This window comes from Engystomops pustulosus, chromosome 4, assembly GCF_040894005.1.
Source record: "Engystomops pustulosus chromosome 4, aEngPut4.maternal, whole genome shotgun sequence".
Taxonomy (NCBI): Eukaryota; Metazoa; Chordata; class Amphibia; order Anura; family Leptodactylidae; genus Engystomops; species Engystomops pustulosus.
The window spans coordinates 139,822,699-139,842,080 of record NC_092414.1 but is presented as its reverse complement, the minus strand read 5'-3'; the positions used below and the strand labels follow the sequence as shown (position 1 = coordinate 139,842,080).

The window sequence follows — 19,382 nt, the reverse complement described above, 5'->3', positions numbered from 1 at the left end:
CTAGATTTATTTAGTCTGGAAAAGAGAGGACTGCAAGGGGACATGATTAATTTGTATAAATATATGAAGGGTCCATACAAAAAATATGGTGGTAAGTTGTTTCAGATTAAATAAATCAAAAGATGAGGGGGCACTGTCTCCGTTTGGAGAAATCAAGGTTTAATCACCAGAGGCGTCAGGGCTTTTTTAACTATGAGAACTGTCAATCTGTGGAATAGCCTGCCTCAGGCGCTGGTCACAGCAGGGACAGCAGAGAGCTTCAGGAAGGGTCTAGATGCCTTTTTACACCTAAATAACATTGATGGTTATGTTTTATAGAATTGTTTCCCCTAAATCCCTTCCTCATGCAATCCCTTGCCTTCCTTGGTTGAACTTGATGGACAAGTGTCTTTTTCAACCGTGTAAACTATGATATACAAACTTATATTTAAAGTATATAAATCAACACAGCAGCCAGCTGGATAATATTAGGCATTGGAGCTCAAGTTTGTTGTGCAATACTGTTAGCTGCTTTGCATTCATGGAAAAGTATTGGGATGATGTAAGGAATTCACATTTACTGATTTTCAGTATATTCACTAATTCATTGTTTATTTTCATTTACAGCTGTGAGGATACCTTTGAATTTGGAAGAAATATTATCTAGATACAGTCTGCCCATTACTATACGATCATCCTCTGCTTTATCCTACAAACAAAAAGGAGATCTGAAGTCACAAGATGAATTGCTCAGTGAGCTGACACTGATAGAGATTTATGAGGAAAACTTCTTGTATGGACATCCTATTAACAGGGGTAATGAACATACAATTAGCAATGGTAGAATTAGTTTGCCAGGTTTTAGGTGATTAGTGATAATGTCCTTTCTACAAAACAATATTTATATTGTTGACACAGCGTTTACATTAGGCATATTTCCCTCAATATTTATATATCCTTTACACAGGGTATGTAGGGTGAGGGTTAGTAGGTTTTAGTGCAGGTCCATGTACACAATTGCATAGTATATGCATACAGAGAAATATATGAAGCTTTGGTCAAGCCGAGCTCTAAACATTAAAATAAATACTGTATATCTTGCAACGTACATATATATACACATGCAAACAAATGCAGTTGTTAAGTCTTCGGTCCCTTTCACTTTTTTGACGTTTCATATTTTTTGTTGATTTAATGTCCAGGAAAAAAAAATCTTTAAAAGCAAAAAAGTTTTTCTGCTTAAGGTGTAATTTTATGCAGGCTGAGATTTTTTTTTAGTTGGTATAATTTTGGAATCTGTGAAACCTTTTGTTCACTTTTTAAATTAGAATTTTTTGGGTGCGAAATTGTGAAAAAATGTTGACTTTTTCATTGCCGTGTTCACCGTATGGGTTAATTTTCTAATATATAAAGCTGAGTGTATGTATGTATGTCCACTTAAGAAATCTGCACCGCCATGTTTACAATCACCAAATTTTGCACAGTTGCTCTCTGTGACTCAGGGGGTCAGGGGACGTCAAAGACTAGGTTTTAAGCTGAAATTTTAACCCCACGCTTTCCAAAATATACTTATTACCACCATGTACAGAAGCCTTTGTCTGCGGCTGCTGTTGGGGCAGTTAAAAGCCGAGCCGTGATTGGTTGCTGTTTTGCCACAGGTCATTAATATGCTTTCATTGGTTACTAAAGGCAATTAGAATAAGAAAGCTTATGTGTAAGGTAAGATGGATAGAGGCTGAGAGACAGAGAGAGACAAAGACAGTCGGTGACAGAGACTGACAGACATTCGGTGACAGAGACTGACAGACAGTCGTTGATAGAGACTGACAGACAGTCGGTGATAGAGACAAGACAGACAGTCAGTGATAGAGACTGACAGACTGTCTGTGAAAGAGACTGACAATGACAGTCAGTGACATAAACTGAGAGAAAGTCAGTCACAGAGGCAGTCAGTGACAGATAAAATATTTTTTGTTAACCCATAGTTATTAGCTAATAGCAGTTATTTACAAACAAAATACTGCAATACTACTGTATTGCAATATATTGACAATATAGTGAATCTTATACAGATCGGTCCTTGACAACCCGACTGTCATAGAAACAGATTGTGCCCACAAGGGCGGGGTATGATTTTATTCAATATGGCAGCAAACAGATGGCTCTTCCGTTTCAGGTTGCTTTTTTCATTTAAGCACAACGCCTCCACCAACAAATGTGAAAAAATTGAAGGGGTATGAAGACGTTTTACATGCACTGCACATAGTACTGGGCACAGAAGGACAATACATCCAGCTTCCCCTATTCCTACTCTATTGACTATTTCTAAGGGCTTATTCCCTCATCATTGTTTCTCTCTTCCTGGCTTCAGTAATTTTCACAGTTACCTTAATGAACCATTGTTTTCTACATTTGTTTTTACCTGTCAAGTTTTTTCCACTGATCTGTAGCATGTGAAAAGAGCCTGTCTGTCTTTTTTCATACTCATGATTTGTGTTTCTTTTAATATTTTTGAAGGGAAATTATTTACTGATGCGCCAATAATTATTCCAATGTACATGAAGGAGCTAAAATTGGTGGTGGCTGTAGAGTTCCAAAATGGAAACAATAAAAACTGGAGAAATATGTGTGACATGTTGACTAAACAAGTGAATAACCAAGGCAACACTGCAAATGTTATGTTTGAGGGTAAGTAGAATTTATTCGATTTAAAGGGAGTCTACCAGCTTTCAAATCACCTCGCAAACAAAAATCCATAGTATAGGGTATTTTATTTATTTATTTATGAATGATGGAGTAAGAAGTAATGTTAGATAGATTTGAGTTTGGAAAAGGCATAGAACAAAGTATCTCACGGTCATTAGGTTTAATCTTGAGTACCTGATGACAGGTTCCCTTTGAGGGTGGCAAATTGGGATGGTACAATCATGTTTTGCTGGTCTGTGTCTTATATGAATACATGTGTAAACTAGCCTGCAGTTCACATATCCCACATCCAGTATGCCCCATGTACAGGCAATCCCCAGGTTACATACATGATAGGTTCTTTAGGTTTGTTCTTAAGTTGAATTTGTAAGATGGATCAGGTATATTTTATAACTGTAACTCCAAACAAAATCTTTTTTGTCCAAATGACAAAAGTTCTTTAACCCCTTCCCGACGTGTGCCGTACTATGACGGGTCCTGGTGCATGGAGAGGGCTCATGGGCTGAGTACTCTCCATAACCAGTAAGTGTTTGCTGCATATTGCAGCAAATACTTACCAGTAACACCCATGATCAGTGCTAGCTCTGTTCACGGGTGTTTTCATGTCAATCGCGCCGGCACAGCTTCCTACGGCTTCAAAAAGATGGTGGCACATCCCTGAGACATCATCAAGGAGCGGTGATCGATCGCCATGACAGCATTGGGTCTTCCAAAGAACCGAGGCTCATTTTAACCCATTCATTACAATGTGCGATTTGCACATTGTAATAATTGAGGTGGAAAATCCCCATATACTACCAGACTGTAGTATGGCAGTATATGGTAGGATCAATCAGACAACCTAGGGTTAAAGTACCCTAGGGGGTCTTAAAGTAAAAATAAAAAAAGTAAAAAAAATTTTATAATAAAAAAACATAAAAATTCAAATCACCCCCCTTTCCCTGGAACTGATATAAATATAAATAAACAGTAAAAATGTGAAACAAATTAGGTATTTCCACGTCCAAAAATGCCCAATCTATCAAAATATAACAACATTTTTGTACTGCGTTTAACCCCGTAACCGAAAATAGTGCCCAAAGTGCACTTTTTTCCAATTTGAAAAATATAAAAAAATCAATAAAAGTGATCAAAAGGCCATGCAGTCCTAGATATGGTAGCACTGAAAATGTCATCAAAAGTTGCACAAAATGACACCACCCACAGCTCCGTACACCAAAGTATGAAAAAGAATAGGTTAAAGAAAAAGACGGATGTCTATTATATTTTTCAATACAAATAACAATTTTATTTAATCACAAGAACAAATGTATTTTAAAAACAATTAAAAAGCACACTTATGTGCTAGGCTAGTCCCACTATCCAAAAAGAGTAAGTAAATCCGCTAGAGGTATAACAGGTATGTGAAAATATAGCTCATTTAGACTATAGCTGAGATAATCACAAGTAGATATAAGAAATAATAAAGGTAAGTCGAGCATATAGTCTGAAAATAGTCACAATTACCTCAATGTCTCAAACATCCAGCTTGGGGATAGAAGGGGCAAGAAGCAGTCCCCATGCGTTCCGCCTGTCTGGGCAGGCTTCCTCGGGGGTAATGTGCAAGTAGGGAGTTCGGGAATTATATAGGGTACTCACCCCCAGAGTCTGGGATTTACTTACTATTTTTGGATAGTGGGACTTGCCTAGCACATAAGTGTGCTTTTTAATTGTTTTTAAAATACATTTGTTCTTGTGATTAAATAAAATTGTTATTTGTATTGAAAAATATAATAGACATCCGTCTTTTTCTTTAACCTATTCATTATATGATCTTGGGTGTCTCATAGTTTCTTTCAAAGATAGACCCAGCTATACAAAAATATTGCCCAAAGTATGAAAAAGTTATTAGCGCCAGAAGATGGCAAATATTTTTGTAAATGTATAAAAATATTATGAAACCTATACATTTGGTATCCCCATGATCACACCAACCCAAAGAATAAAGTAGATGTGTCATTTGGGGCGCACAGTGAAAGCTGTAAAATCCAAGCCCACAAGAAAATGGCGCAAATGCTTTTTTTCACCATTTGAACTGCATTTGGAATTTTTTTCCTGCTTCCCAGTACATGGCATGGAAAAATACCATTACTATCAAGTGCAATTTGTTACGCACAAAACAAGCCATCACAGAGCTCTTAATGTGTAAAAAATCAAAAAGTTATAGATTTTTGAAGGTGGGGAGTCAAAAATAGAAATGAAAAAACAAAAAAGGGCCACATCATTAAGAGGTTAAAGGGGTTCTCCAGTCATATCAAGTTAGCCACAGGAAATGGCCTATCTTGCTGATTGTGGGGGTCAGTGATGGGACCCCCACAGATCTTGTGAATGGGGGTCTATTGGCGACAGGCCTGGGGCAAAGCATGAATAAGTTATGACTCGGCTGTACCCCAGGGCCTGTTCCTCTATGTCCCTGATGCACAGCTGCTGAGGCCCTAGTCACTAAACCCAGCCAGGCCTGGCTCAATCACCTCCGTTTCAGTCCATCCTCTTCTCTTTTTCCATTCTGACCTGTGACCTGTGTCCCGACCCTACAGAACAAAGTCTTCTGAACGGAGGTGCAGAGGTGGTATAATAAACATATGTACTTTATGTATTGTTAGGCTTAGTTCACACTAACGTGGGGATTTCCATTTATTTACCTCGGTAAATGGTAAATAAAAGGTGACACAAATGAACATACATTACCGTAACTGACACTTTGACTTTTCAGACATCGATCTATAGCTTTTTATATATGTATATTTAACCACCCCTCAAATCTATCTATCCCTCAAAACTATCTGTCTATCTATCCCTCATAGTTGTCAAGACATCAATCTATAGCTTCTACATACGTAGCTTCTATATCTATATATCTATCCATCCATCTATCCATTACTCAAATCCATCTATCTCTAACTACCCATCCATCTACCCATTATACTCTAATTTCTATCTACCTAACTTTCTCTCTATACCTCACATTTATCTATAATCTGTCCATCATCTATTTTTCTATGTCTATGTCTACATCTAAAAAAAAAACTGTAAAACCTGACACTTTCTATCCGTCCCCATTGACTTCAATGTAAAAGTTAACTTTATGTCATCCGTTGTGGTCAGTTAAGCATCATCCGTTATGATTTTTTTTTTTTTAGCTGAAAAAAGTACAGTACTTGAAAATCTTCAGAAAGAAAAGGATGACTGTCTAACAAATGACAACAGACATTAAAATTTGCTTAGACTTCAATGGGATTTCTAACAGATCTGTTCAATTTAATTTTCTTACTTTTTTAAGCGGAAGCTGGAAACGGAAATCTTGAACGATAGTGTGAACTGAGCCTTACATGTATGTAAGGCTCATATATTGAAGACAGGAAGGGTTTAAATCAAAACCAGCGAAGTTTCGGTGTCTTACCACCTTTCTCAAGGTTTTGGATTAAACCCTTCCTGTCTTCACTTTTGAATCTGGAGTGCTGCCTCATACACATAGGGGGACATTTACTTAAAGTGTCTGTGTCTGCATTGGCTTTGTTACCGACCTGCTCTGGGAAAGAAGACACACATTTAATATTGTAGAGCTGTGCAGAGACGTTTCTGTCCCCGAGACCATTTTCTGTCCCTGGGACCAAAATCTGTCCCGAGCACCAGAAATGTGTCCAACAGTCCCTGCTAGACCAGTTTTCTTTTGGTCTACTTTCCGCCAGTTTACAGCGCCCAAAAATGGCTGTGACACATATTCATTCTGTCTGAGTTTCCACTCCGCCAAAGCCACGCCCCTTTTCGGAGAAGAGTCGGAGCAGACGGAAAAAGTCATTTTTTCTGTCCCCGACAGCTAATAAATAGGTAGGAGAGCAGAACATGTGGTGAGAGCGCCACAAAACTGGCGGAAACGCCATAGTAAATGTCCCCCATAATGTCCCATAGTGTTTATGCCACTTTTCTGTCTGACTTAGACTGGAAAGTATGGGCAAACTGCTTGCACATGTATTTACAAAGCGTTTGCGCTAGTTTTGTGTCGTGTCCAACGCGCCACAAAATTCTGCACCTAAGGGGCATTCTGGTGCCAATATGGACCGCATGCCACAGTGATTCGACAGAATTGTGTACACGCTGTATATTAAAGGTGCAGCAAAAATCCAGTTGGTGCACAGTTCCTGAGCAGTGCAGGGTGTGTCAGATAAATGAAGACCACTCTGCGCATTAGTGAAGCAAACTGCACATAGTGTAGCACTATTTTTGATAAATGCCTATAAACATTGTCTCCCCTTCTTTTTCACAGAAATATACATGCTTGATAAAAGGGATATTTCTCCTCAAGAGCACGGCTACGACACCATAGAACCAATATATATTGATATCACTGAATTGAACAATGACATCAAAACACCACTGGAGAACACAAAAAAATATAATGTTTACAAATTGCTGCCAAAGCCAGCCGTTGGGAATCAGTCTTGTGATGCATTGAAAACTGAGACTTCAGCTGTCACCAATTTCTCCTCAATCAATGATATCCCAAAGGATCTGCATCCTCTGACAGTCAGCCAGGTGTGTCAGTGTCTAAAATTACTAAACATGAATCAGTATGTAGAAGCCTTTGAAACTGCACAAGTGGATGGTCAGTTGGTGTATGACCTTCACCCCGACATGATGAGGAGCTGCATGGGAATGAACGAACTACACGCATTAAAGTTCGTTAAGTTTCGGGATGGATGGAGACCCAATGTGCAAATCTAGTGATCTGACTTTCTAAAGATACTGCCACAATGTGGAAAATGAAAATCACCAATTGTTCACAAATAAACTTGAGACTAAACTGAAGATCTTTTTTACATCTTTATTACAAAATAGATTACTCAAAAATATAAGACAGATATTTCAGAATTTTTCAGAATTTTAATTTGCAACCTTACAGTAAAAATGTAGAACATCCTGTACCAAAACACCTACTTCCCTTCCATTGCAGTCTTGGGATGAATTGGAAACTGAAATAATTGGAAAAGTGGCTCCACGTTGTATTTTAGGTACACGTTGGCAAGGCCAACACAAGTAAATAGGGTCCGCACATAATTAGCCGGGAATTGAAAATTACCGGTACACATAATTAATGTTGCTGGTGAAAAAGGGGAATACCCGCAAAGACAGACAAAATATTATCAGGTGTCGCACTCAAGAAACTCTCGGGGCTTTTACACACAAACGCTTTAAGTCGGATTGGGTTAAATGATCGCAAAGACTTAAATGTCTCTGAATATTATTACATTTCTGTGTGCATGAGTATTGTGCTTCTAGTGATTAACCCTTAACTGCACATCTTTGTACTTTAATGTTACTTTATCATGTCATGTGAGTATTGCATATTTGTAATAATCATGTGGTGTTATAACAGACGTACCCGCCCCCTGTGGTGATGTCATAGACTTGCGAAAGTGCAGTAGTGCAAAATGGCTTGTTACTCTGTGACCTGTCAGGCATTGCTCCATATGCCCTGAAATAAAGTGTTTGAACGTTACCTGGTGGCCATGTTTCCTTTCAACTTTCCTAAGGATCTCACACTCAAGGAACTCTGTTAACTACTGCGGATTTAAATATAATAAATATACAATAAATAAGTACTAAAGATAATATCATCTCTGCCATTTCTCTGTATATCCTATATGATCCGAAAAAAGCAAATGATGCTTTAACCTACCATCTAAGTGATACAGCATTTTCTGTTGCAGCATAAATATATATACAAATATTTCTTATGTAAAAGGGGACACAATATTAGGAAACATTTTAGGTTGTATATTGTGAAGATGAAAAAGACAGAAAACAGACACTTTATTAAAATACTTTATAATCCTTTATATACTTTATCAATTTGCCCCTTCATACGACTATATACATTCTATTTGCACTTGCCCTGTGCACAAAGGATGTAAATAAACGTCATGACAGTGACCAACTTCAAACAGCAATATTTACTGAACCCTGGCACATAGAAACATAGGGGGAGATTTATCATTAGTCCTATGTAGCTTTTTGGCATGTAATTGTCGCAAATTTTTGCGCAAACAACGTTTTTTGCAGTTTTTTTTAGCGAGAAAAAAATCGAAACTCTAAAGTCTCGCAATGGTGGAAAAAATACACCAGACAGTGTGCAACACCGTGCAACACAACATTTATCAACTGAGAATTTTCAAAATAACACAAATTTAATAGCAAAACTACAACACATAGTAAATGGTGTATGTGGGTCCATTGCTATAACAGGGGGAAGTTTTTGCTCAATTTTATGTTTGAGACATCTGAGAATTTCCTGTGCAAAAACATTGCAAAAAGGCAGAAATTGAGCAGATGTTAAACATACGTGCGACTGGTGCAGTCTATTCCTACACAGCTGCTAGTCACATCAGAAGGCATTTAACACTGCACATACACTGGACTATAAATCTGACTGGTGGAAACCTGCAGTCTAACACAAAAACAACTGCTCAAAATCCTGCCTAATGATAAATCTCCCCCATAATCTGGTGTCACATTAAACAGGAGAAGCTACTCTTTAATATGATATCTGTGTATTGTGTATAGATGCTTCACAGAACAAGAGATATCCACTGTTAAAGTTGTAGTAAAATAAAATTAGATTTTTATATACAGCTTTCTATTTCCGTAACTTGTAGAGTGAATATCTCGGGTTCTTTGAAGCATCCATACACAATCCATATATCATATTAAAAGGTAGGGTTTAATATGACACCAGAATTGTGTGTCTAGGTGCCAGGGGTGAGGAGATATAGGCGTGTGAAATGGCAGAATATAGACCTGCAGGAAAGAATCAGCTTACAGTTTGCAGAATTGTAGAAATACATGCACCCTTAGCGTGTGTAGCTGAACTCGGGCAAAGTGTGATGGAATGATGCTGTAGGTATTTATAACATATTTTGGTAAAAGTTCATTCAGTTTTACTACTTATTAAAACAATCTTTAATTGTAAAAATGACAAAAAGCCTTATTTTTTCACATTTGTAGTAATTGATAGGATAATTTTTTAGAAAAAAATATGTAATTAATAAAACGATCTATCACATCACAGTCTCACTTGTCATAAAAAACACAAAGTAAAGATTTTTTGATATGCTTTTCCCAAGGATATAATCTTTTAAAGAAGCGGATAACAGAACTGCAAAAACTGACCTGGACATTCAGGCATAAATGACCCTTAGTCACAAAGAGGTTAATTAAAAAATGACAAAAACAGCAACAAAAAGTCAGAAACAGACTTGGAATTGGAATGGCTACGATAAAAAAAGAATTAGGAGGATATGCAGAAGTATGAGAACAGAACTGTTCTAGTTTCTCATGGAAACCAATCAGAGCTCAGCTTTCATTTTCCCACAGCTGTTTATAAAATCAAAGCTGAGCTCTGATTGGTTACCATGGGAAACTAGAACAGTTCTGCTCTCAGACACTTTTGACAACCCCCCCCCCCCCATGTATCAGTTGGAGATTAACCTTCTTTTAGTTAAATAACTAAAATAAACAAGCAATAATTAAATTAGGAAGGCATCAATGTCCAGTATATGACTATAAATTTAATGGTGATGAAACTTAAGTCTACTTTCCAGACATCATTTCAAGGACCTTTAACATGGCTCAATAACCTTAGGAATACCCTTTCACAGTTGTGGCTATCTTATGGCACTCAGAGCCTTCTCCGTTAGCATGTTTCCTATGGAGGGTTCACCTCCTCCTCTCCAGCGCACAGCGGTTTGCCCACCCGACGGGCATACCGCCATGTGAATGCACCCTAAGATGTAGGATTTTTGGGAGCAAAGCAGCGTGTAAAAAATGGCAGTTTAACACTTCATTGGGGTCTTCTGTTGTTCTACAGAATACACCCGGGCAAGTATTAAAGTGATCTGCCTCAACTGATTGTGGTAATATTTGTCATTTATGGTCTTTTCCCTTCTAAAATCAACTTTTAATATTATGCTATTGAGTCTCCGGGGCTCCGGGGGTTGTTACCAGAGCTCTCCATGCTCCTGCATCACAGGTTCTTACAATGTCTCACCCTCCCCCTTCACTCCTTCAGCACAGCACTCCTCACTCTGCCAGATGTAATCTCACGGCAGCACAGGAAGTTTCAGGACACAGTGGGAGGCTCCTTGTACACTGTAATAGCCTTTGAATCTGCAGCACAAAGAGGTAGACCCGTGGCTACTTCGGGTTAACCTATTCATTACAATGTGCTATCAGCACATTGTCGAAAATGGCACTTTTTTGACATTTAAAAAAACAAAATTCTATAAAAAGTGATCAAAAGGTCGTACTACAATCCTAAAAATGACACCTCCCAAAGCTCCATACACCAAAGTATAAAAAAGTTATTAGCGCCAGAAGACGGCAAAATCCAAAAAGTTTCTTTTTGTACAGGAGGTTTTAATTTTTTTAAAATGTATGAAAACATAAAACCTATACAAATTTGGTATCCCCGCAATAGTAACGGCCAAAAGAATAAAAAAGACATGTCATTTGGGGCGTACAGTGAAATCCGTAAAATCCAAGCCCACAAGAATACGGCACAAATGCGTTTTTTTTTTACCATATTCGCTGCATTTGGAATTTTTTCCCGCTTCCCAGTACACGACATGGAATATTAAATTACTCCATTTTGAAGTGTAATTTGTTACGCAGAAAATAAGCCATCACACAGCTTTTTACAAAAAAAAAAAATAAATAAAAAAGTTATAGATTTTTGAAGGTGGGGAGTGAAAAATCAAAACGCAAAAACAAAAAAGGGCTGCGGCAGGAATAAGTTAAAGTTGATTTCAGAAGGAAGGAGGTCATGGATATGAAATATATAAAAAGATTACCACAGTCATGATGCCTGGATATATGAGTAAATGCCCCTGGTCTATCATGCTTGACTTTGATGGTAGGTGTAATTTAACCCCTCCCCGACATTTGATGTAATAGTACTGCATGGCGGGAGGTGTGTTCCCCTGAACGGAGCCCGAGCCAGAAGCTGCGGGTGTCAGCTGTATATTTTAGCCGACACCCGCATCTAACACCCAGAGATTTCTCAGATCACGGGTGTTAACCCCTAACATGCCACGGTCATGCTGACCGCGGCGTGTAAGGGGCATTTAACGCAAATTGGACCCCCCCTCCGCGGAGCTTGCCGATCGCAGGTCCCGGGGCTGCACAGTATAAAAAACCATGGAGGCATAAAGTAGACATTCGGTGAATGTTAATTATTACGTTTTTTCACGGTTATGACTATGTGTGGGTAAAGTAGAACATTTTGAATTTCAAAAACGTGGTCTGAGAGTTTCTGAGAGCCAAGGCTCTAAGCAACAAGTCAGGGGAGTCAGGGGAGAACTAGAAGTCCCCTACCCCCTCATCTCATAATCAACATGGTATATTAAAGTGTTCCAAAGTTATTACAATTTAAATTAAAATTGATTGATTTATTGATTAAAAAATTAATTGATTTAAAAAATCTTTCTGTGTCCATAAGGTCACAATAGGCTTAGTCCTTAAGGAGTTAACTGGCCGTAGTAAAGAGAAGAGCTTTTAGCGGTATCTAGCCCTGTGTGATAGCAGGAGTCAGGCAGGGGCTCCTTTATACTCTATAGACCAGGCCACTAGGGGAAAAGGGAGGACAAATAGCGGCCACTTATTCTGCCCATGTTCATACTATGTTCAGAGCCCTCCTCCCCCTCCATGTTAATGCAGGATATTACTGCAGGTCAGAGAAGGGGGAGCAGGGTGATGGTGGCTGTGCTGCACCTCGGGTCTTGGAGTGAGCTGTATTCTGCACCTCCTGGAGAGGGAGAAAATACTGATTTCAGGAGGAAAACAATTAATAAATATGGGCATGTGTGTGAGTGATTGTCTATATACAAAGAAAGTGGAAATGAACATGTATGTGTATACAGCTTTGGAGGGGGCGCCATTTGAATTTTCACCACAGGCAGAAAAAAGGCTAGAACTGGCCCTGGTAATAATATATTACACAAACTAAAATAATTTTATACAGAGGAAAACTCCAGCCTTTTGTTTTTGGTGTAACAAAAATTCCAGCTTCCTCATTTTGGCTTTAATACATCATACAATATCAAAACCTCATGTCAGCAATTCTCAGTATTAAGTATGCTGGGATAATAATCATCTTTATTTAGAGATGTGAGGTTCTGGTTTTATATGAAGTATTGAAGCCCAAATAAAGACGTTAGAATTTTCGATAAATCAAGACCGGAGGCACTGGAGATTACCTTTGTATCTTTGGTCTTTACCCCTGCCCTGGGGCTTCTGCAGACCACTTGGTTTCATTATACAGGTGAACACGGGAAGCTGGATACAGTACTGGTATGTCAAATAATTTAATAAGTAAAAAATAAAATGTATGTAGAATGGCGAACCATTATAGTATGTGTTCTTTTTTAAGTAAAATTGTGGAAATAGTAAAAATTTTTGGGATCTTTTCAGTCTTGTTTTTTAAGCTATAAGTAAACCACCTGCATTATTGATTGATAAACACAAGATGGCGCTCAACACTTAAAATGGTTTTGTTGTTTACCATGGCATATATAAGGCATGGGCACAGTTCTTATTTTTGAGCACCTTAGAAGCTTATGTTAGGATGGGCTGTGGTACAAGTAGAGGATATTTTTAGATGAATTAAAAGGGCATTTCATCGGTAGGCGGGGCTGGCTGCAGGGCATTTCATCAGTGGGGGGGGGGGGGCTGGCTGCAGGGCATTTCATATGTAGGGGGGTCTGGCTGCAGGGTATTTCATCAGTAGTGGGGCTTGCTGCAGGGCATTTCATAGGTGGGGGTGGGGGGCTGATTGCAGGGCATTTCATCAGTAGAGAGGGTCTGGCTGCAGGGCATTTCATCAGTAGAGAGGGTCTGGCTCCAGGGCATTTCATAGGTGGGGGGGGGGGGGGCTGGCTGCAGGGCATTTCATAGGTAGGGGGGGCTGGCTGCAGGGCATTTCATCAGTAGGGGGGCTTGCTGCAGGGTATTTCATAGGTAGGGGGCTGGCTGCAGGGCATTTCATCAGTAGAGGGGGTCTGGCTGCAGGGCATTTCATAGGTGTCGGGCTGGCTGGAAGGTATTACATCAGTAGGTGGGGCTGGCTGCTGTACATTTTATAGACGGGGGGCTGGAAGCAGGGCATTTCATAGGTAGGGGGCTGGCTGCAGGGCATTTCATCAGTAGAGGGGGTCTGGCTGCAGGGCATTTCATAGGTGTCGGGCTGGCTGGAAGGTATTACATCAGTAGGTGGGGCTGGCTGCTGTACATTTTATAGACGGGGGGCTGGAAGCAGGGCATTTCATAGGTGGGGGGCTGCTGCAGGGTATTTCATCAGTAGGGGGGCTGGCTGCAGGGTATTTCATCATTGGGGGGGGCTTCAGGGCATTTCATATGTGGGGGAGGGCTGGCTGCAGAGCATTTCATCAGTAGGTGAGGCTGGCGGCAGGGCATTCCATAGGTGGGGGCTGACTGCAGGGCATTTCATCAGAAGGAGGGCTGGCTGCAGGGCATTTCATCAGTAGGGGGACTATTTACAGGGCATTTCATCAGAAGGAGGGCTGGCTGCAGGGCATTTCAGAAATAGGGGGACTAGCTACAGGGCATTTCATCAGTAGGTGAGGCTGGCTGCAGGGCATTTCATGGGTAGGGAGCTGGCTGCAGGGCATTTCATCAGTAGGTGAGGCTGGCTGCAGGGCATTTCATCAGTAGGGGGCTGGCTGCAGGGCATTTCATCAGTAGGTGAGGCTGGCTGCAGGGCGTTTCATCAGTAGGTGAGGCTGGCTGCAGGGCATCTCATCAGTAGGTGAGGCTGGCTGCAGGGCATTTCATAAGTAGGGGGCTGGCTGCAGGGCATTTCATCATTAGGTGAGGCTGGCTGCAGGGCATTTCATCAGTAGGGGGCTGGCTTCAGGGCATTTCATCAGTAGGTGAGGCTGGCTGCAGGGCATTTCATCAGTAGGTGAGGCTGGCTGCAGGGCATCTCATCAGTAGGTGAGGCTGGCTGCAGGGCATTTCATCAGTAGGGGGCTAGCTGCAGGGCATTTCATAGGTAGGTGGGATGGCTGCAGGGCATTTCATCATTGGGGGGGCTGCAGGACATTTCATATGTGGGGGGGGGGCTAGCTGCAGGGCATTTCCTAATTAGGCTGGCTAAAGGGCATTTCATTATTTGGGGGATGCATCAGCATTTCATTAATAGGGGCTCTGCTACAGGGCATTTCATTATTGTGGGAGGCTGTGCCCAATGCATTTCTCACCCTAGACTTATACTCGAGTCAATATGTTTTTGCAGTTATTTGTGACAAAATTAGGGGTCTTAGCTTATACTCGGGTTGACTTGTACGCAAGTAAAAATGATAAGCATTTCCCATAACTAAATCACTTGGTTACAATGGTTACAATCTGGTAAATCTCCCCAATTTGTTTCAGTCGTTGCAGCAACACGAAAACCAAAACTGAGTCCCCATGGAGGTGCTGCTGATTTCTTGATGTAGGTTAGTAACTGCAGATTGTCACGCGGCATATGGACACATGTAGCACAGCAAGATCATACAAAGCATTCCATCATAGTGTTTCCTAATAGTTACCAAAGCACAATATTATATAGAACATACCTCAATTCTCAAAATAACAGAAATTTATGTCACATAAAAGAGGTACATTGTTAAATTAGTTACTGTATAAGCCATAGATTATAGTAAAGTTTTTTTTTTACTGGAGACCAGATTCAAGTTATGCCTCTGGTGTTTAGTACCCACACAGTGGACGTGGACGACCACTGACTTCGCAACACGCTGGTCCACAGCACAGAATTGTGCTTTAAAGATGTATATGTTAAACACTAAACATCCAGCATAAGTGTGCGAGGTATTTCACTATATAGATTCCATCATATACCATTTGGGTCTGTATATGTGTGATACACTAAAAATGTTATGTTATGCACCTGTATAGTTTCTATCATACATTATTTTCATTGTATGTGAGCCTATGACACTCGCTAACTGCATGAAACGTCAACTCTCCCTTTACTAATCCATCTGGCAAATAGCAGACATATACCAAGCTCCAGGCTTCTCTGCAGTCTTTTTCAACGTGGACCCTGTAAATAAGATTTTATATTGTTCCCTTATAAAGAATAGCTGGACCATTCTACAACCTCTTGTGTCACCCCCTCATCCTCAAAGACTGTAAGCTCTTGTGAGCAGGGCCCTCACTCCTATTGTTCCATATGCCTGTTTGTACTCTGTAATGTATTATTATATTTGTACATGTCCCCTATGATTTGTAATTTGATGGCGCTATATAAATAAAGATTATTATTATATGTATGACTTCTGTGTAGTGTTACATCAGAGATACAGTTTACAGTCCCCTTCCACTATCCCATACTTACCCTGAGCTTACCTACAAGGTGCAGAGATGGTGAGACCATTTCTTACTAGCAGCATCTGGTGAAATTAGTAATGGGTCATTAGCATTGCTAGTTGTATCTTAGTTCTGACTCTCCTCCCAGCTGTCAAAGTCATTTGGAACTCAGTGGGACATGAGAACGGACACCTGGGACACTGGACAGCATATAAATTGACCTAATACACCTCAAATGTCAGTAAGATACAGTGTAAAAAACAAGCATAGAGGCCAAATGTGTTTTACAAGAAATATCAAACAAAAATATCACATTATAAGAATAATAAACACTTATGCCACAGTAAAAATGGTACAGGAATTACATAGTTACATAGTTTATACAGTTGAAAAAAAGACACATGTCCATCAACTTCAACCAAGAAACGGAAGGGATTGGATGAGGAAGGGATTTAGGGGAAACAATTCTATGTAACATAACTGTCAATTTTATTTGGGTGTAAAAAGGCATCAAGGCCCTTCCTGAAGCTCTCTGCTGTCCCTACTGTGACCAGCGCCTGTGGTGGGCTATTTTACACAGATTGACAGTTCTCATAGTAAAAAAGCCCTGTCGCCTCTGGTGATTAAACCTTGTTTTCTCCAGACGGAGACAGTGCCCCTTGTCTTTTGATTTGATTTAACCTGGAACAACTTTCCACCATATTTTTGGTAAGGACCATTCTTATGTTTATATAAATTAATCATGTCCCCTATTAGTCATCTCTTTTCGAGACTAAATAAATCTAGTTGTTTTAATCTTTTCTCATAACCGAGACCCTCCATACCCCTTATCATGTTCGGAGCTGTGGATTTTACAACAAAAAAAAGGCTTTTAATATTATGCAAATGATTCAGTGGGGCTCCAGGCTCAGTTAACACTAATGGAACCCACAGCCCAGACTCATTTGCACAACACAACATGGTTGTTTAAATGTTATATACTTATTTTTTGGACAGGCTTGAGGAGGTTCTGTGGCATGGGTACTATTTATTACCAGCCCCAGGGTTGTGAGAACAATTTCATTTTGGGGCATATTTACTTACCCGCTGGAGTTCACAGAAAGTGCATAGTCCGACTATAATGTACCATGCGGTGATTCACTAAGATTGTGCACCTGAAATCATGCATGTGTTGCTTTCCTGCTCAGGTCCGACAGAGTTCACCATCTTTTTAGTGGTGCATTTTAGGGCCAGGGCTTGAGACAAGTAAAATACCGCGCTCAGTCCGAATCAGTCAGACCATCCAACAGCACTCCCTCTAATTTGTGTTGCATGGAAGCCAGCACAGCTGCACCACAAATGGATTGCGTGTGCCACAATCCCAGCATACACATTTCTTAAATACCTGTGCAAGTTATTTTAGCCCCCAAAAAGGTGCACACTCCATTATTATTATTCCATTGTTGTGTGTCTTGTCTTTTGCATATGTGCTGAACAAACACTGATATTTTTGTATATCTTTTGGTTGTTTGATACTTTTTGGTTTTACTGATAGCATACTGTATCCACAGGGCAAGGACAGCACCTGTAAGGCATTGGCCATGTGTCCAATTTTACAACCCAGAAATTAATTGGGGAAGATCCATCCTTCAGAACCAGGATAAGTGTGGACAGATAATCCTCCACCATCTGGGTCACATTCTACCTTCTGATACATATTGATGGCATATTGGAAGCACTGCAGCACTGAACAGATGTTCCTCATGGAGGCCCAGGCATTGGTGATGAAGTGCTGTTGGTCATTAGTGCGACTCACCCAGGTGTCCTGGCACTGAAATTCCACAATTGCCTGCTGTTGCTTTTTGAACCGCAAGTGCACACACTTTAAGCAGCAGCTCTGGTATGTCTGTATAGTTGGCCAGGAAACTCTGCACTACCTAGTTCAGCACACATGCCATAAATGGGACATGTGTCAACTTGTCTCGACCCAAAGCTGCTACAAGATTCTGACTGTTGTAACACATCGCCTTGCCGGGTTTGAGATGCAGCAGCAGCAACCACTTGTCTGTCTCCTTCTTGATCCCAGTCCACAGCTCCTGGATGCTGTGTGGTCTTTCACCCAGACGGATGAGTTTTAATATGACCTGCTGCTGTTTCTCCATGCCTTTATTAAAGGAATTGGTGTGGACGCTGCACTGACTGTATAAGGAAAGAGGAGAGGGAAGGAAGCAGAGTAGGAACAGAAGGTAACTGGAGGCAATTCTGGGTGGAGGGCGGAGTATGGCTCTTTGGCCTCCTGCCCTAGGACCAGCACTAGGACCAGCATCCACACATTACCTTATTGGGCAATAAAGGAGATGTAGCGAACTTGCCAATGCTTACTGGTCCACATATCAGTCGTGAGGTGGACCTTGGGAAAAATGGCATTGCGCAATGCAGAAAAGTAGTGGTGGATGGGAACTTCATACTGTGGGGCAGCCCTTGCCATCAGATCTTTAAAGCTGTCAGTTTGCACCAGCCGGAATAGAAGCATTTCAAAGGCCAGGAAATTTGAAATGCTCCTATTCAGCATCAGAGCTTTGTGTGTTCGATGGCCAAACTTATTCGTAACTACTCTCTTGCTTATACATTTGCAGGGGTATTGCACAGTCATACACAAGGTGCTCAGATTGTTAAGGCTTTGGCCACACTTTATGGACATATGAACATATGAACATGTATGCAAATGACACATGTCCTGTCTTCTGCATTTTGTGAGAAAAAATACCATGCTTCAGACCCTGTGGATGACTTGTTTCCTGGGTCCCTGAATGCAGACAGTAATAGGTGACATCGTGGCTACAGGCTACCACTGTGCTTTGGCCCTCTTTTGCTTGTTCTGCTGGCTGTACAGGGCTTCCTGACCACCACCTCTTTGTTGGAAGTATCACTGCCTTCCACCCATGTCAGGTCTAGGACCTCATCATTATCCCTCGCTTCTCCAAACCCTGTGCCCTCACAGATGCCCCTCTTCTCAGTCAGTATTACTGGATACTATACACTGACAGGAGCAACTTTATGATCAAGGTATTACTGGATGCTATTCACTGACAGGAGCTACTTTATAATCAAGGTATTACTGAACGTTATTCACTGACAGGAGCAACTTTACGACCAAGGTATTACTGGATGCTATTCACTGACAGGAGCAACTTTCCAATCAAGGTATTACTGGACGCTATTTACTGATAGCAGCACCTTTATTATTTTTCTTCAAAGTCTTGCTGGCTGAATGCTAACATTCCTGTCTTGTCTTT

The 19,382-nt window shown here is 40.5% G+C and overlaps 1 protein-coding gene across 2 annotated transcripts in view; it reads left to right on the top strand.

Moving 5' to 3' along the window:
• Positions 1–8,221, top strand: part of LOC140127266 (uncharacterized) — a 44,696-nt gene extending 36,475 nt beyond the window's left edge. For both annotated transcript variants that reach the window (XM_072147716.1, XM_072147717.1), the window contains exons 3-5: positions 607–795; positions 2,497–2,667; positions 6,989–8,221. In XM_072147716.1, the coding sequence (XP_072003817.1) occupies positions 607–795; positions 2,497–2,667; positions 6,989–7,446 (818 nt within the window). In that variant the 3' untranslated portion in view covers positions 7,447–8,221. The remainder of the gene's footprint in view (positions 1–606; positions 796–2,496; positions 2,668–6,988) is intronic.
• Positions 8,222–19,382: the final 11,161 nt, after the last annotated feature.